The following is a 20,084-nucleotide window of genomic DNA, read 5'->3' as shown; positions in this document are numbered from 1 at the left end:
AACTCCATCCGCGAAGCTGATTCACTTCTGTTCCATGAGCACTTAGCCAGTCACTTTAAAAATAAATTCTTGTTGCACTTGAATCAGTTTTGAATATTCTGATGCTAGTGAAACTTTGTAATATTGCACTTTTCGTACCACTGTCTCCTTAAGATGATTCACTTATGTTTTCCTCTTTTATAAGTAACTTTGGATAAAAGCATCTGCCAAATAAATGTAATGTAATTTACTCCAAATAACTCTTAAATTTTTGTTGTGCTCTGTCTAAATTGCTGGTTTCGGTTAGTTTTACATTGCGTCTCGTGACCAGAAACAGAAAACAGGCAGTTAGAATCGTCATGGGGTCACCTAGTGTTTGCTCAGGAAAACTGTGGATAGGCTAATATATAGTAGCAGAACATCGATCAGAACATGTAATACAGAACATCGATCTTACTTCAGAAGAACCAGGATACTACCTACAATGCTAAGCCCGAAGTCTTGCTTCTCCCATTGTAGGTTGGTCATGTGTCTCGACCAGTCTAAAAGAGTCAAAAATAGCTCCCACTCACAAGCAGCTGGTCAAGCCGAGCCTTGATTTAACCTATTTATGTCTCCTTCGATGGAGTGTTATCTCATTTAATTTGCCTCACAATTTACCAGGTCCCTGACAGCAATTGCTGCTGTTATCGCCTGGTAATTAGCCAGCTGGTTTTCTTAATGGTCTTGCATGAGATGTTAAATTATCATATCTATCAGGCTGTTGCTGGCACATCCACTTGAGTTTGCAGATGTACTGCAGAAGATGGTCACAAGATCAACACCTGATGCCACTGCTTCTCAGCTGCACAGAGAAAGCAGTGCAGATTACTAATGACCTCCAGTGTTTTTCTTATATTAGTTCTCCATCTCGCCATTGGGGAAATGCATGATTGATTTGATGGACAGTTGACAGCCTCAATCAGACCTGAAATTATTCGAGACTAGAGCCTATTGGCAGTCTGAGTCACATGACTTATCGATTTGTATCATTTTGCTGTAATGCCATAGAATGTGACTTGTTTTTATAGACCAATAAGTCAGGGATATCAAACTGTAAAGGATCATAATGAGGGCTGGGTATTGTCAACTACCTCACAATATGATGACCGTAGCAATAATTTTTATGCACTATTGTCTAGTACGATGGCGATTCTCATGAAACCTGTAAGGAAATGTCCTGGTCATATTTAGCCCCAAATCAGTAAAAAATAAGATAATATTTTGCATGAAGAAAATGAAGCCTACATTTAGGACCATGAAGTTTTTTGCATTGTCACATAATTTTCATGACACTTAAGCACATTTTGCCCCCAATATAATCATCATAATGTGTCTGGACATTTAACTTTTATTGGTTCCGTTGTTTCCAATAATTATTGTCTATTGTCTACTATGATGTTATAAAAACTTTAAAATGTAATAATTTTTTCATTTTGCGGTAATAACAATATCGTGTTGACCATCTATTTTGCATTGCAGTATTGAGAATAAGGGACTAATTTACGATATAATCACGATGATTTTGCTGGCGATTCAGCAATATCGCGATGATTTTAATATGCTTTTTATTTGGCCATTTAGTTTCATAAAGAGAATAATTTCACTAATTTCACAATCATTCAGGGCTGCACAATTAATCAAAATAACATAAAAATGGCTTTATAGTAATGTCATTTTTAAACTGCAAAAAGCCACGACGAAAGACAGGTTAACATGTCTTTGTGCGCTTTAAATGGTGCGCTGTTTTGTGCATGCACAGGGCTCATAGGCTTGTGTTTTTAGCGATTTTAGAGCAGTTTACGTGCATTGTGAAAAGCAAAATATATGTATATATAAACTATAAATGTGCATATCAATGAAAATTATTAGCTATCAGCCTCCCTTGTGTTAATTTTGTGGAAAAACTGAGAACATAAATAAATGACAAAGGAGTCATTGCATGAATGTAATCTTCCATTTTAAACTAGACAAACAGTTTAAAGGTTTAGGTGTTGTTTAATAGGCTAAAGGCAAATAGTTCATTGGCATAAGCAGGGCTGGAGTTGAGGGGGGATGTGAGGGGATGCCATCCCCCTTGTTGCAAGAAATGCCAAAAAACATCCCCCTTGTAAAACCACCATCCCCTATAGATCAATTGTGTCATGCGTTACTTGGAACTAATCATGCAAGTAAAATATTTAAAGAGCAACTGTTATGGTTATTAAACGTCCCTAATTTTGTTTTAAAGGTCTCATACAATAGATTTACATGCACCCAAGGTCAAAAAACACTTTAATATGCTCATAATTTAAATTTCCGCATTACCTTTTTTTCCCAGTGTCAAAAACGACTTGTTAAATGATCCGTTCTAAAGCATTCTTTCCAAAATCCTCCTTTCAGAGAGCCTATTCTGCTCTGATTGGTCAGATGTTCCAGTCTGTTGTGATTGGTCTTCCACTTAGTGTAGTGTTTGAGGACAGGTCAAAGCTGTTCATGAGCAGCCAATGAAGACCAGAGCTGGGTTTTTTGTTACCAGATTACATGGGTTAGTAAAGGAAGTCTGTAATTACTAACAACTTGTTTCAGGTGTTCATAATAAGATCTTTCTTTTGGGAGTCAATAACTCCATTTGTCATGCACTTTGATTTTGACTTTTTTACATTCACAAACGCACTACATGAATGGTAATATTTGAAAACCCATAATGGGTAGGGCTGGGACGATTCATCGACCTCATCGATTACAGAAATACGTTGATTTGCATAACATGCGTCGGTGTGTCGCAATGGAATAATTAAAATAGCATCACCCGGTTTAAGCATGGATCATTGCCCATGGTGATCTAAAACGTGGGAGTATTTTAGCCGGAGACCCAGCCATGTGGTGCTGTGTAAGGTATGCAAATTGAAATGACTTATCACAGCCACACAACCGCCAAGAAAGAACACTTGAAGCGACAGCATCCCGGATCGCTTGTCAAGATGGCAGCACCGTAAATCCTGTTTACTTTTTGTCCCCACCCACCCAAACATGATATAGTATTACAACATGTGTTTCTGTTAGTAGTAGTCACTTAAAATATATTTTCTAAATGTTTCCTCATCGCCCCATTTTAAAAGTAATTTCTGCACCGCTGCGAATGTAACTTCTCAACATGCGTAATCTAACCAAAAACGTCTGTTATTAGCCACTGGCAAGTACATTTTAACATTTCACTCGCCAGTGAGCCCGGAGGGAAACGACTCTGTTACTAACGTAACCTCGGTTCCCTGAGAGGAGGGAACGAGTATTGCGTAAGTAGCTTACGCTATGGGAAAACTCCGTTTCTCGAGAAATATTGAAGTCTTTATGTAAAACGCATTGCAGCTGCACAGCAGACAGTAATGAGCGAGGCAGCTCGGTCATTGGCTGTGCTGCGGCAACTGCTCGAACCAATGACGGGGCGACTCTGAACGCGCGACCAATGGGCGCGCGCGCCTCGTGTTCGCACGCTCAGAGCCCGCCGAAATTAGCATAGCCAGGCTATATAATGGGCACCCCGTCATACGAGTTCCTTTAGGTTCAATCAACTGAAGCGAACTGACCAAGCACAAGCACGGCAGCTTACGCAATACTCGTTCCCTCCTCTCAGGGAACCGAGGTTACGTTAGTAACCGAGTCGTTCCCTATCGAGAGGTCTCTCCTATTGCGTAAGTAGCTTACGCTATGGGAACACCATGTAAAACGCCGTGCGTGCTGACTTTGCTCTATAAAGCCAGAGGCAGATGCCTGAGCCTCAAAGCAAAGTGATTATTCCACGAGCCGGCCAACGGCAAGCTACATAATGGGATATTATAGAGCGCCCTTCCAAGGCGGTCCATGGTGGGGCGCTCATAGTACAAACACAAGCACATATCTTATGTACTGAGTTTTCTATGTGCTGATATGCATAAAAAATCCTTTAAATCAGTCAGAGACGGACCTTGTAAGGGAGGAGATAATGCTCAGCATATACATACTCCAGTCCATTCTACAGTCAGGCTGATAGAATGTTGGAATGCAATGAGGGGACCTGTAGGTTATAAAACCTGATAAATGTCGAAGGCGAGGCCCAGCCCGCCACCGCTCAAATATCTGAAATGGGTATCCCACTCGACCAAGCCCACGAGGAGGCCATGCTCCTCGTAGAGTGAGCTCTGACGCCTAAGGGGCATTGAAGCCCCTTGGCTTCATAAGCTAGTGCTATAGCATCCACTATCGATATTCTTTGCTTTGAGACTGCGAGACCTTTAGTGCGGCCGCCAAAGCATACGAATAATTGTTCCGTCTGTCTGAACAGGGCAGAACGTTCCAAATATACTCTGAGCGCCCTGACGGGGCAGAGTAAATTAGCGTCGCTTTCGTCTGCTGGGGACGATAGGGCTGCCAGAGATATCACCTGTGCTCTGAAGAGTGTGGAGAGCACTTTAGGAATATACCCGTGCTTTGGCCTAAGGACAACTCTGCAGTCGTTAGGTCCTATTTCCAGGCAAGCAGCGCTTGATGACAGCGCGTGCAGGTCGCCCACTCTCTTGACTGAAGCGAGCGCCAGCAAGAGCGCAGTTTTGCTGTTTAAGGTGCACGGTTCGGAGAGGTTCTAACAGGGCACTCTTGAGTGCGTCCAGGACCGTGGCCAGGTCCCAGATCGGCACCGAGGGGGGGCGAGGAGGGTTCATCCTCCTAGCGCCTCTTAGGAAATGAATGATTAGATCGTTTTTCCCTAATGAATGTCCTTTATCAGGATTGTGCGACGCCGCTATGGCAGCCACATAGACTTTGAGCGTGGAGGGTGTGCGACCCACCTCCAGCAGCTCTTGCAAAAAGGCGAGTACACTTGGTATCTTACACGATTTGGGGTTCAAGCTCTTGGTATCACACCAGTCACTGAACACTTTCCACTTTTGGGCATATAAGCTCCTCGTAGAGGGTGCTCGCGCCTCAGTGATGGTTCTCAAAACTCCACTGGGGAGGTTCTCGGGAACCCGTTGAGGGGCCATGCATGGAGGGCCCTCCATAGAGTGTAGGGAGCTCAACCTAAGTCCACCCTGGCGATTTATATACGAAACTACCGTCATGTCCGTTCGGACCAGGACGTGTTCGTTTTTCAGGTACGGAAGCAGGGCTCTGGGAGCCAAGGCGACCGCCTTCATTTCCAGACAGTTTATATGTAGGCGCTTTTCCGGGTTTGACCAAAAGCCGGAGACAGGCCTGCCCTCGTAAAGGGCCCCCCATCCTATTTTGGAGGCATCTGTTGTGATCATTTTTCTCCGCGTGTTCACGCCCAGACTCACGCCGGTTTGATACCAGTTGATGGCTTTCCAGGGCATCAGGGCTTTTATGCAGCCATGATTGGCTCTGATCAAAAAGTGGCCCGAGCGCCACGCGTGAGTGGGGACACGGCTCTTGAGCCAGCGCTGGAGAGGACGCATGTGCAACAATCTTAGCTGGAGTACAGCTGATGCCGAGGCCATGAGACCGAGCATTCTTTGAAATCGTTTGACGGGGGCGCGCGCGCCCTTTCTGAATGATGTTGCAAGGCGTCGAATAGAGAGCGCAGCTCTGATGAGAGCGCGCTGTCATCTGCACTGAGTCTAGCACTATTCCCAGGAGAGATATTCTGGCTGGGGGATAGCACGCTCTTTGCAAAATTGATTCTCAGACCCAGGCATTCTAGATGGCTGGTAATCCAAGATCTGTGCGTCGTTAACTGACCCTCTGATTGTGCTATGATTAGCCAATCATCGAGGTAATTCAGTATTCGCACTCTCCGCTGTCTCAGGGGAAAGTGCGGCGTCCATACATTTAGCGTGAATGTACGGGGGCCAATGATAGGCGAATGGTAGTACTGTGTACTGGTATGACTGTCCCTCGAAAGCGAATCTCAGAAAAGGCCTGTGATGAGGCGCTATCGGAATATGAAAGTAAGCGTCTTTCAAATCCACTGATAGAAACCAACCCCCGGGGCGAACTTGCGCGAGGATATGTTTGGTTGTTAACATTCTGAACGAGCGAATCATAAAAGCTTTGTTCAGATGTCTGAGATCTAGGATGGGGCGGAGGCCACCGTCCTTTTGCAGGACGAGAAAATAGCGGCTGTAAAAACACGCCTCGCTCAGAGGGAGGAACAGTTTCTATAGCGCCCTTCTCTATCAGTTCGAGCACCTCGGTGCGTAGAACATGTGACACATCTTTCCTCACTTTCGTCTCGACCACTGCTGAAAAGCGGGGTGGTCTGCGAGCGAATTGAAGTGAGTAACCGTGTTTTATTATGTTCAAAACCCATTTTGGCATGTCAGGGATTTTTTCCCAGGCTTTTGCTTGCACAGATATGGGCTGAATGTTGGCTGGGGGCGTGTCGCAGTGACGTATGGGCCCCACCGGCAAATTGCCTTGTGCTAACACTGAGTTTACAGCTCCCAGAGGCGCAGGTGCGCGCTGAGCAGGCGTGTTGAGTGCCGAGTGCAGGGGTGCGTGTGAGCTTACAGGCACGCGCGCTATCTCCGTAAATCTCTTAGCGGGGAGTTTCTTGGCTCGCGCGTCACATCTGTGATGCTCGCGACATGAGCCAGAGAATTGTTTGAAACCGTATGGGCAGCGCTTATGGGTGGGGGTGCATCTACTGTAGTAGGCACGCGCGCCACTTTCATAAAGCCTCCCGCTCGCGGCGGAGTGTTTTTGGCCATGCATGCAGTGTTTGTAACTGTGGGAATGCGCACTTTAGTGTGGACACGTGACCCCTTAGTAACACAGGCAGAAAATGTGCTAACACTGAGCTTACAGCTCTCAGAGGCGTGGGCGCGCGCTGAGCAGCTGTGTTGAGTGCCGAGTGCAGGGGTGCGTGTGAGATTACAGGCACGCGTGCTATCTCCGTAATGCTCGCAGCCGGAGAAATTTTTGAAACTGTATAGACAGTGTTTACAGGTGGGGGTGCATACATTGTAATAGGTACGTGCGCCACTTTCATAAAGCTTCCCGCTCTTAGCGGGGAGTTTCTTGGCTCGCGCGTCACATCTGTGATGCTCGCGACATGAGCCAGAGAATTGTTTGAAACTGTATGGGCAGGCTTATGGGTGGGGGTGCATATACTGTAGTAGGCACGCGCGCCACTTACATAAAGCCTCCCGCTCATGGCGGGGTGTTTTGGTCATGCATACAGTGTTTGTAACTGTGGGAGTGTGCACTTTAGTGTGGACACGTGACCCCTTAGTGACACAGGCAGAAAATGTGCTAACACTGAGCTTACAGCTCTCAGAGGCGTGGCAGCTGAGCAGCTTTGTTGAGTGCAGGGGTGCGTGTGAGATTACAGGCACGCGCTATCTCCGTAATGCTCGCAGCAAGAGCCAGAGAAATGTTTGAAAGCGACAGTGTTTACGGGTGGGGGTGCATACATTGTAATAGGCACGCGCCACTTCCATAAAGCTTCCCGCTCTTAGCGGGAGTTTCTTAGCTCATGCGTCGCATCTGTGATGCTCACGGCGTGAGCCAGAGATCTGTTTGGAACTGTATGGGCGAGCTTACGGGTGGGGGTGCATACATTGTAATAGGCACGGCGCCACTTTCATAAAGCCTCCCGCTAGCGGCGGGTTTTTGGCCATGCATACAGTGTTTGTGTGTAGGGGTGCGTGCAGGACAGCAGGCACGCGCTCTACATTTATAGTATTTCCCGCTTTTACTGGGGAAGTGTTTATAACTGTGGGAACAGTGCTTGTGTGTAGTGGTGCATACATGACAATAGGCACACGGTCTACATTTATGGGGCGTCCAGCTCGAGCTGGGAAAGTATTCGGCACTGTTTGGACAGTATTGATATGTGGGAGTGCGCACTTTAGTGTGGACACGTGACCCCTTAGTGACACAGGCAGAAAATGACTCTTGTTATTTATGTGTGTTGCCGTTAAAACGGCATTTGATTGCAGGTGAGCGAGTTCTGTGACTGGCCCATTGACTGCTGTACAGACATTTCCAGCTGCCTGTAAGGGGACTGGGTAATGTTTTACATGTTTTGCTCGCTGCAGTGAAGCGTTCAGCGAACTCTCTTACCGTGCTGGTGCCCGTGTCCGCTAATGTCGACGGCGCGGGGTCGAAGGCCGAGCCCGGCCAGTCGTCGGATGCAGCGCCAATTGGAAAGGCTGTCATCCTTTTCACCGTCGTCCCCTGGCGCGCCGAACGAGATGAGACCCACCGCTCTGTTGGAGGGGTGCTGGTCCGTCTGCGTGAATTGGACTGGCGGCGGGGAGTTCTCGGGTGGTGGTGAAGCACGCGGGGACTGGCCCAGCGTGACGTCACTGAAGTCCGCGTGTTCTGGTGGCCTCCGTGAGCGGCGCTTTTTTCTTGCGCGGCTCGAACAGAGGGGACGGCAGCATGGTGGTAGCAGGCTCGTTCGCGGCGAAGCGAGTGCGCGGCTCGTTGAGGCCCAGGGAGTCACATTCGGGGCATCCTCCTCGAGTGAAAGCAGCTTCTGCGTGGTCAGGTCCCAGGCAGCGAGTGCAGATAATGTGATGGTCCCTGTCAGGGAGAAGGCCTTCGACCTGCATGAGAAACAGAATCACAATATATTGATATATGATTGTTTTGGCACAGCCCTAATCATAACCATCCTAACGCTCAAATATTTGTAAAAGGAGTAAAAATGAAAGCAGGTCACCTTTTGTCTTCTTTCCCACATTTTGCCAGTGATCGCATACATTTTACTGTGTTGCTCACCAGTTTGACCCACATAGTGAGGCTGCTCTGCAGTCTGACTGCACCCCCTCCATTAAGCCCTTGGCACTTTGTCTTGTTATTGAATTATGGCTGAACTGAAAGTGTCCAAGTACTTTTTACTGCCTCACTCCTGTTCCTGTGGCACCCCACATTGCTATTTCTAGCCCTCTGTGTCTTCCAGAGAGGAAAAGAGAAAGGTGCTATATAGCGTCTATGGCAGCACAAGCTCAGGCAGGCTGGCTGCAGTACACAGCTGAATTTCTCACATGCCATAGTAACCTGCCAGCTTCATTCCTCGAGTTCCCGTGCTGTATCCCGAGGCCTTCTGCATTTTCACATCGCATTAATTTGGATAGTCCATTGCATCAGTGCTGTCAGAGCGCCACATTTGGTCAAGCTCTAGGAGTGTCTGGGGATGCAGATGTGCACTCCAGGCTGAAGTTAACTGGCACAGATGAGGTTTTGGAGGCATTGTACACTTGTTCTCATGGTTTTTTACATGGATACCTGGCATAGTATACACACAGCCGAGTTGACTGTCGCCCCATCAACAATTACAGCAGACATTTTACTGTGGTGATGCACATGCTATCAGACGGCTTACCTCAAGTCTATCTAAACAGTGTATCCTTTGATTAATTGTGGTTTATTATGTCAAGCTCAAGTGTAGGAAGATCTCCAATCTAGACTATGGGGCTTGTGTATGACTATTAACCCAATAACTGTTGTTTACTCTGTTGTTTCTTTTCTATCTTTTTTCCTTTTTGTAGCATATCTGGAGATGTCAGCAGACTCTTTTGCAGCGGGGAACAGCGATGCCCAGCAGAGCTTACAATCCTTTTGGCCCAGAGTAATGGAAGAGATCAGGAATCTTACAGTGGTAAGGGTTACTCCTACCTTTCTCATTTAAAGGAATATTCCGGGTTCAATACAAGTTAAGCTCAATCGACAGCATTTGTGGCATGATATTGATTACCACAAAAATTAACTCCTTTAAAAGTAAAAATCTGGGTTACAGTGAGGCACTTACAATGGAAGTGAATGGGGCCAATGAACGCTAAAATATTCACTTTTTCAAAAGTATAGCCACAAGACAAAAACAATATGTGTGTAAACATGATTTTAGTGTGATAAAATAGCTTGCTAATCTTTTCTGTGTAAATGTATCAAATTTTACAACTTTTTGCCATGAAGATGTAATGTCAACAAACCCTAAAATACACTGTAAAAATTACAATTTAAACAACTTTTCTGCTTAAATAATACATTTGTTTTAACAGAAGAGTTGTGCTTTTATAAAATGATCTGGTTCACATGTCTGCCTTTTTAAACCTCCAAAAATTGTCCCATTCACTTCCATTGTAAGCGTCTCACTGTAACCTCGATTTTTGCTTTTTTAAAGCAAAAACTATATGAAATAAGTTTTTGTCAAGTTGAAATACATTTTTGTGGTAATCAACATTATACCATAAATGCTGTCGATTGAGCTTAACTTGTGTTGAACCCGGAATATTCCTTTAATCACAAACGCATGCACAGATGCTTAGATGTTGTTCTTGTTGCTGCGTTGATTTCACACTCAGACTCAGTCTAGAAACGGCCTCTCCAGTAAAAAACAGATAATGTCTATAGTGCAAAAAACATAGTCATCTCCCTACAGGGTTTGCATCATCATTGCATGGAATTTAATAATTGAAAAAAGACTGGAAATGTCATAGAAATTTATATAAACTCTATTATTCTAGCTATGTTGTGCTGTAAGGTATTGCATTGGCTAATGGCTAAATATTAATCTTGTGCAGTAAAACTTGCTTGCAAAACATAGAGACATCCTGTTTGTGAGCGAATTATTCTCTTTGAGACATGTTTTTTTTAAATTAATTGTCAAACCGGTTCACATTATTTTGCATGATTAATTAACAAATCGGTTTGAATCAAATTATTTGATTAAATCGTATTCAGTAATTACAAATGGCTGGAAAGGTCATGAAAATGCCATTGAAATTAAATATGTAAAAGAGTTGGAACCCTGCCTAGCACCTCATCAAGAGTCTGTTTCCTACTACTGTCCATTACTAGGATTCAATAGCTTAATTCTCCTCTAACACACTCCCGCACTGTTTCAGAAGGATTTCCGTGTGCAAGAGCTTCCTCTTGCTCGCATCAAGAAAATTATGAAACTGGATGAGGATGTGAAGGTAAGAGTGGCTGAGCTGAATCAACACAATCAATCATGCCAACACACTTCCTGTCTCTTGTTCTTAAGAGAGCAGCAGTGCAATGTTTGGCTGCTTTAAACCAAATCACCATTTGTGTGGAATAATTAACAACTATGTGCTCCAAAGGCATCTGGCCCTTTTCTGTGAAACAGTCTGATAATGGTTAGTGTTTATATTGAATAGACATTTTCTAAGAACTTAAAAATAAAACAATTCTCTCACCAAGGTCAATTGCAATGTTTACATGGTTATGATAGATGCTTCCTTAACAGCAAATTATAAGAACATATAAATTGAATGTCAAGTTTAATTGAGAACACGGTACTAATACAGTTAAGATGCTAAGATAAGCCAAGTATTAAGTGGCAGAAAGAACATAGCACTGATACTCATATAGTGCTGTTTCCTAGTGTGAAATAAGGGCTAGCTTATTCATTAGACGGTTTAACCCTCACTACTTCTATTGATCCTGAAATAACCTAGATTAACACTAACACAGGTAGACCTCTTCTTCACTTTGTTTTCCGTTGCGAAGGACAATTATTTTTTGATGTTCGAGAGGCCACAGGCCATGATCTTGTCACACAGCTTGAGTAGAGGCCAGAGCCGTGTGGGAAGTAGGCATCAGGCCAGGATGGTGTCCAGATGCTTAAAATAACCTGTAGCTTAGAGTGGAAAGAGAGTTAAAATAAAAAAGCCAAGGCAATTAAGAGCTCAACAGAAGAAACATGGACAAGACCCTGGGTCAGTCTGTGACGTAACTTGTAAGGGCACTAGAGCCCTGTTTATACTATGGCAGCATCTTAAAGGTCATGGAACCACATAAGTGACTGATTTAAAAACGACATCAACTCTACAAATAGCACTTCGCATGGGAGACTTGATTCAAACTGATTTAAACACAGATGATGCAAGAGCAAAGATTCAACAATAAAACAAATATTCTAGTAAGCATAAACATAAATGGCACACACACATTTGAGGTAAAATGGTCCTTTTAAAACCTTTTAAACAATTTTTATTGAAATTATAGAATGAATTAAGTCTTTTAAGTCAAAACCGCCTTCATGGTGGTGCCTGTTTGTACATTCACATCACGTCGTGAATGCAGAAATTTCGAGATTCCTACTTGTAAAAACCACTTACGTCTTCGTAGAACTCGTAATTACAAGTTATAAACTCTGAATTCTATGAAAGGTCTGACTTGACCATTTGGACTTCATGTCAAAAGAACCAAAATGGCAGTGGCCTCAACAGTAAACATACATTTCTGTTATTCCAATATACAATTTAATTATAGGCACTTTTACCCGAAGTGCTTTCTTTGTTCTTAAATGTTTTGCAAGGACATATAGAGGACATATTAATTAATGTATCCGTGGATGGATGGATCAGTGTGTATCCGTTTTGCCATTTTGAGTGTTTTTATAGAAACAAATAATTTGAGGTCTGAGGATGTAATGCCTTAAAATGATGCCCTAGCAATTGTATTTCTGTCTGATAGAGGGCATGGCTGGGATTTGCATTATGATTCTCTTGATAGGGTTGTGTGTTTTTTTATTTGTTGCCGTCACTCCATTTCCTCTTTATTTACTTGCTTTGGTAACCCTCTAGATGATCAGTGCTGAAGCACCAGTGTTGTTTGCCAAAGCAGCACAAATCTTCATCACAGAGCTCACTCTCAGAGCTTGGATCCACACTGAGGACAACAAACGGCGTACACTACAGGTCAGTCAACTCCTTCCATACTTCCCATAAACCTTTGAAAATGTTGCTGTCCTCATTAAAGGTTAAATGCTCAGATAAACCCAATGCATTTTATGATAAACTCATCACCTCTGAACTATCATACCCTTAAATGTTTTTTCAAATGATTAATGTTTTTTTCTGGAAATAGTGTTAAGAAACATTCCTACATACCTTTACCTTAAAAAAAGTAAAGATCCAGGGTATTGGATCATAAAAATTTTACATGCATGGTTCTATGAAATGTGATATGTTATGTTAGTCCCTAAAAGTTCTTCAAACATTATTCTGTTCTCCACTCTAACAGGTCCAAAATATTACACAACTAAAATAAGAAAAGTGTGCTGGTGCCATGACACTTGTCTGTTTATGGGAAGAGCCCCCGAGGGCTTATCTCTGTTCCACTCCAGCACATAGAGCGGTCTAAAAGTACATCTCCCAGGACCCACTTTATTTTTTTCTCATTTCGCCTCCCTGCTGTCAAAAACACTGTCATGAACCCTGACCGATTCTTTTACAGTGTTCCCTAAAAGCCTTGATTGAAATAATTTTTAAATGGCAACAGGAAAACATCAGAGGCAGCTTATCAACCTCATCTATTTATCAGTTTAAGAAGCATATGAATAAAACCAAAAGCAGTGTTTACATGGACTGCAATAATCCAACTATTGATAATTTACTGAATCAGAAATTGTTATAAAAACATGGTCTGATTGCTTTAACCCAGATTTGGTCATGTGGAATAAGAATAGTCAAATTAAAGAAATATCCCAGGTTCAATACAAGTTTATCTTAATCAGCAGCATTTGTGGCTTAAATATATATATATATATATATATATATATACTATTTTCTTAATATTAATATACTATTTTGCCACACATACAACAATCCAACTCTATGCTTTATCATGTTTTCTTCGGCCATTTACCAATGTTATTAAGCAAGTAAATATGAATATAAATGGGATTATTTCTATGAGCAAACCACGTTAAACAGCTTCATGAAAATATTGTCTTTAGAATAAGGGCAAAAGCTTACCGTATTGAAACTTATGTAAACAACCATTTTCTGACATGGTGTTTGGCAACTGATTTTGTCACTGAACAAAGCTGTAATGACTATTAGAGCATCTTTTTAATATGCAGATTGTATTAGGGCTCAGTCTCTGAGCTTGCAGCTGGCCCACAGTTCCATTGTGAAGGCATCATGCCAAACTGTGTCGCCACGACAACTGTCGTCAATGGAACAACTGCATGGATGTGACCCTTCACCACCAGATATTCATCATGGTGCTAAAAATAAATGCTAATCTAGGGGGGTGACAACGGGTGGTCTTTGCAGCCAATATCCTGTGGAAAATACCATTAGTAGGCGATCTGTGGAGTGTGATGGTGGAAATGTTGTTCACTAAGACGGGTTGATACAGGGATCCCAAGGTCATGGAAATCCTGAAAATATCAGGGAATTTTGTGATTGTGATTTCCAGGCTTGGAAAAAAAATCATAAAAGTCATTGAAAAATCATGAAATGTATTTATAGTTAAGATGTTTTAATTTATAAATCTCTGTCCTAAAATATTTAACCAGGGTGTTACTTTGCACTGGATAAAAAACACACGGTGAAGAGTATAAATATATAATGTTATTTAGAATACCTGACCAATTATGGTGCTTTCACTCTAGCACTTTTTGTACGCACATGGGTTCAAATGACGTCAAAGAGCAGTTAGATTGGATAATGTAAACACTGTTTTCCGAAATTGTTTCTTTAATACAAAGAAATATATTACTGAACCTGAAGAGTTGCTTTCACAGTGCATTTTAGGTGCAAATTGGTCCGTGGAAATAAAGCTAACTAAACTCACAGCACCTCCTGAGATGATCAGAGATCATTTGCAGCATTCTTATAGACAACTTTATTCTTGCAAACAGTTTTCAGATGAGTGAAACAGAGAAAAAAGAGAGAGAACTGTTTACATGCACTTGTTCTGTGAGACGGGCTCATGCTGCACGCCTCTGAACAAACCGCGAACCGGCTTTTCTTAGAAATATAATAAGTGTGTTACTTCAAGCGCGTCTTTGTGTCTAACAGCATTTCTTGTCATGTGTCACTCTAGAGATATCGTACAGGTCACCCCCTGTTGTGGGTAGACGAGCAAAATTACTAGCGCATGAAATACATTTGGACGAGGAGCTTGCAAACTGGATTCAGCCTCGTCGCATGTGGCGGGCAGGGGTGGTTTTAGAGGTCCACCCCCCGGGTCGGACAGAATTTCGGTGCCACACCAGAGCGATCACTGTGCCCTGCCTGGCCCCCCGTGAACAAATCCTGGCACCGCCCCTGGTGGCTACTGTTTAATGTATTTGCTATATTTGTCGATATACCCGGTTGATATTTTTAGACCGTTTATTTCCTCGACCACTGAATTACTACACATTTTAGAAGCCTAACAGCACTAATACAATTTACAAAAGAATTATAAAATGGCTGCATCTTAACAATCATCAACCTGAGTCAAATCCGCTACATTTGTTCATCTGTATTCATAATCACACAAGCCCTTCAACATACGTGCTTTCCAGACCTGTATTGTTTGCCCGTATTTTTACTTTGAATTAAAATCAAGTAACATGGAAAATTTGTGACCATAAATTGGAAAACAATAACAACTTCCCGATGTTACAACACAAGTCTGCAACAAGGAGTGCAGAGTTGAGTTAGCTTCCCAGATCACATAAATAAATTGGTATGTTAAAGTTTAAATGATCAATGTGCTGCACTTATAAAAGTGAGAATGTGACACTTCTCTACTCGTTCTGGACAATTTTTTTTAAACCTTTTACACATTTTTTTTTTTAATTGGCCTACATTTTACACAATTTTACATTTTATCTTTTTTTTTTTTTTATCAAATTCAAAGACAACAATTTTAATTAACATAATACAGTACTTTGCAAAAGTTTTAGGCGCTTGTGAAAAATTTTACATAGTGAGGATGTCTTCAAAAATAATGCCATAAATAGTTTTCATTTATCAATTAACATCATACAAAGTTTTGTAAACATAAAATAGCTAAATCAATATTTAGTGTGGCCACCTTTTGCCTTTATTCCCCAATTCTACTTAATCCTGGACACAGTTTTTCTTTGTTGTTGGCAGATAGGATGTACCAAGATCCTTGGAGAATTCACCACGGTTCTTATATCTGTTTAGGCTGTCTCAATTTTTTTCTGTCTCTTCATGTAATTCCAGACCGACTCAATGTTCAGTGGGGGGCCCTGTGGGGGCAATGTCATCTCTTGCAGAGCACCCTGTTCTTCTATTCTAATCTTTCCTATTTGCAAAAGGAATGTTTGGGAGTCTAAAATATATTTTTCCTATTGTCACACTAAAGCTGAAGATATAAATAACCATCTAAAGACAAATGTTTTTGTGAAACATCTTAAGTGCCTAAAACGTTTGCACAGTACTGTATATTTTTTTTTATTTTATTAAATAAACCAGTACAACAACCTGCATTTTTAAATAAAATTGAAGTGTATTGTTTGGACATTTTATTCAGTGTAGAAAAGTTAGTGGACCGTTACTGTGCATGAGTGGAAACAATTTCATTGTAGGTTAAATGGTGCTTTTAAGATTATTTGTGGTAGTTCTTCGAAATACAGGCGCATCTACTCAAATTTACCTCATGGGATTGAAGCATCATGCTTTGGTATGTGCATATACGCCCTGATTTAATTTTTAGAATGGACCTTTTAATAGTAATTGTCATTCCTGCTATTATAAATAGTGCAAAGAACGCTTGGTATTGAGCTGTTTATAATGAGATTTAAATTTGCCTCCCGTTTTTTTTTTTTGGAATCGAAATATGAGTCTGAAATCGATTCCATGACCAGGAATCAGAGTCGATTTCCAAATTTCTGGATTCGAACGGCCTACTCAATCGGAACGCGGTTCGGACCGAACAGGGGGAGGGGCAAGGAAACGAATCCGGGTGTATCCAAGCAATCGAACCAAGTGTGAAAGCACCCTTCGAGACAATGATGTGCCACTAATTTCCCGCCCATTTTAGGATTCATGCAGTGTGTTTGTATGGATTTAAATGTAAAATTAAATGTTTTCAGTTTAACTTTTATCAAACAATGGTGTGGTTTTGTTTTTGTTTTGTGATTTCTGTGGCATTTTCTGATTGGAAGGCTAAATGTTTGTGCGTGGAAATTAGCTTTCAAGTCATGGAAATTCATTGGTTGAAAAGGGTGGGAACCCTGTTGATAACCTATGTGAAATTTTTATACATGTCTGTGTTCTGTTGTCCTTTTCTTGCTTTTCTTTCTTTCGTTCTTCCTTACTTTCTTTAGGACTTTCAATCGAACTTGTCAGTTTATTGCAATTATGTAAATAACATTATGCAATTAATCATGCCTCCTGAACCATACATAAATATTGAAATGGTCAGTTAATTGTGATTTTAATCAGAATATTATGCAATTATTTAAATTTATTTGCAATTAATAGCCCTTAGTTATTTATTAGTTTATTTATTAGTTTTTTTTTTTATTGTACTGCAATGATGTATGCCTTTTTTTTCCTTTTTTTTTATTAATAATTTTTTTTATTCTTGTTTTCTGCTTTTCAGAGGAATGATATTGCCATGGCCATCACTAAGTTTGATCAGTTTGACTTCCTCATTGATATCGTACCACGAGATGACATCAAGCCTCCGAAACGACAGGTGCGAGGAAAAAAAAAAGAAGAAAAAGATTATTCTTGAAGCAGGAGCTTCATATAATGTCAATAGTGATCAGTGTCTTAATGTTTTAAGATCATCTGCATGTAGGAAGAGAATATGAATGCGCTGTTGTCTGTGGCAGCTGGGGGTGCTGTAAACATCCTTGACTGGAAGCTAGGTGTAGGGTTTGTGAAGGCTTTCAGTCGGATGTTTGCAGCACTCTGCTTCCCCTGAACACCATCCAATCTCTGCGCAAGCAGGCGTAATGGTTTTGTTTATTTCATGTTTGTTTTGTTAATGTGGCCATACCACTATGGGTCTGTTGGTGCGATAAATGGCAGTATTCTGATTGTAACGTTTGGTCCCGTCAGAAATGACACTCTTCACCTTTAAAGTGAACTTCATTTTTTCAGGCATTGCAGGTTTGAACCTTTCTCAGTCACTTAAAGTGACACTAAATGTCACAGTGAGAAGACACAATCAATGGTCAACACATTTATAGGGAACTGTGCTGCAGAATTTTACTAATGTATCTAATAATCAAAGCCATCCTAGTTTAGCTAGACAACATTTTATATTCAATCTTATGGCTTTATATTTCTGCATGTTTTTGAGTGTGTGACCAGGTGTGTAAACATCCTACACTCTCAGCTGTGACATCACCAAGCTGGGAGAGGGGTGTTTACTCTCTTTGTCACAAAAAAAATCTTCAGGAATGCATCAAGCATCCAGACAAAATACAGTTTTGATACTACTGTTATTTTTGTGTTAGAATAGCACCGTTGATTGCCTGCCATTATGCTGCGGGGAAGTGTGAACCTATCCAAAAACGACACCTATCCACCATACACCGTATTGTGCACTATTTCGGGTGTTCTGCCATTTCGTAGTAGTGTTCGAATTTCTGAGTGAACAGCTCAATCCCTACATTTGTTCAATCATTCTTACCCACAATGCAGTCTGATTTCAAGTGTACATTCGATCCGAGGGTTTATTCCGCATTATTCACCGTGAGGAGGACGTGCAGGAGAGAAGTAGAGGCAAGAAACGCCAGTTTACAGCTTCCTACATTAAAGGGATAGTTCACCAAAAAATTTCAATTTTCTCATAATTTACTCACCCTCATGGCATCCCAGTTGTATATGACTTCCTTTCTTGATCAGAACACATTTACATTACATTTATTCATTTGGCAGACGCTTTTATACAAAGCGACTTACAAAAGAGGAAAACATAAGTGAAAAATCACGGATTGAGTTGGGAAGGTCATTCCACCAACGTGGTATGATGAAACAAAGTCCGGGAAAGTGTTTTTGTGCCTCTTTGTTTTGGTACAACAAGGCGACGTTCCTTAGCCGACCACAGGCTTCTGGTGGGAATGTAGCTCTGCATAAATGTTTGTAGGTATGCTGGAGCGGACCCAGTGACAGTTTTGTATGCTAGCATCAGGGCCTTGAATTTAGTACGTGCATGAACCGGTAGCCAGTGGAGAGAGACAAAGAGTGGTGTAATATGTGCTCTCTTTGGTTCATTAAAGACCAGACGAAAAATAGCTCAGTTGGTCCTTAAAATACAAGTGGATGGAGATACAATCTTTGAAGCTTAAAAAAGAACAGACAGTCAGCATAAACGTCATCTATGCAACTCCACTGATTAATGTCTTCTAAAGCAAAACGATCACTTGTGTTTCGAAAAAGATCCATATTTAAGTATTTTTTAACTATATATCATTGTTTCCAGTCAGCAGCCCTTTGCACATTCATGAAAGGGCGGAGTTCACACTGTCTCATGTGACGTATTTGTATTGGCAAGTTATGGATCCAATCTCACATTTTTCTCTCATGTGAAACATCCAGGATGAGTACACAAACGCCCCATTGTGAGATGTCTTCAAAAATAATGCCATAAATAGTTTTCATTTATCAATTAACATCATACAAAGTCCAGTAAACATAAAAAAGCTAAATCAATATTTAGTGTGGCCACATTTGCCTTTATTCCCCAATTCTACTTAATCCTGGACACAGTTTTTCTTTGTTGTTGGCAGATAGGATGTACCAAGATTCTTGGAGAATTCACCACGGTTCTTATATCTGTTTAGGCTGTCTCAATTTCTTCTGTCTCTCTGATTGAACTCGATGTTCAGTGGGGGGCCCTGTGGGGGAAATTTCATCTCTTGCAGAGCACCCTGTTCTTCTATTCTAATCTTTCCTATTTGCAAAAGGAATGTTTGGGAGTCTAAAATGTATTTTTCCTATTGTCACTCTAAAGACAAATGTTTTTGTGAAACATCTTAAGTGCCTAAAACTTTTGCACAGTACAGTATATACACCATTTAATAAGAACATGTATTATTAATTTTTGTATTATTTAGCAAAGTAAGGTACGTATAATATAGGTAATATAAAATAACATTCTTGACCAAGTTGTTTCTGTGACAGCTCCAGAGCTCTTTCCGACGCTTGGTCTACACGGCAGCATCCGAAATTTACTCATTTTGTTCACTCCTTGCTGATATAGTGCACTCACTACCATTCACTATAAAGGAAATAGTGAATGATGATTCAAGTATTTTGGACACAGCCTGGTGTTTGGTCCATTGACTGTAGCTGAAGGTCTTGTTTCTGTTCCTACTAGAGATGCATTACTTGGTCTTGCTTTTGCCT

The 20,084-nt window shown here is 41.5% G+C and overlaps 1 protein-coding gene across 5 annotated transcripts in view; it reads left to right on the top strand.

Moving 5' to 3' along the window:
- Nucleotides 1-20,084, top strand: part of LOC127619890 (nuclear transcription factor Y subunit gamma) — a 40,949-nt gene that overhangs the window by 10,211 nt on the left and 10,654 nt on the right. For 3 of the 5 annotated variants that reach the window (XM_052092917.1, XM_052092916.1, XM_052092920.1), the window contains exons 2-5: nucleotides 9,492-9,601; nucleotides 10,848-10,919; nucleotides 12,555-12,668; nucleotides 17,326-17,421. In XM_052092917.1, the coding sequence (XP_051948877.1) occupies nucleotides 9,503-9,601; nucleotides 10,848-10,919; nucleotides 12,555-12,668; nucleotides 17,326-17,421 (381 nt within the window). In that variant the 5' untranslated portion in view covers nucleotides 9,492-9,502. The remainder of the gene's footprint in view (nucleotides 1-9,491; nucleotides 9,602-10,847; nucleotides 10,920-12,554; nucleotides 12,669-17,325; nucleotides 17,422-20,084) is intronic. The other 2 variants (XM_052092919.1, XM_052092918.1) reach the window with 1 other exon arrangement.

Source organism: Xyrauchen texanus, chromosome 26 (genome assembly GCF_025860055.1).
Source record: "Xyrauchen texanus isolate HMW12.3.18 chromosome 26, RBS_HiC_50CHRs, whole genome shotgun sequence".
Taxonomy (NCBI): Eukaryota; Metazoa; Chordata; class Actinopteri; order Cypriniformes; family Catostomidae; genus Xyrauchen; species Xyrauchen texanus.
The sequence above is the reverse complement of the archived record's forward strand: the minus strand, read 5'-3'. Positions and strand labels throughout refer to the sequence as shown.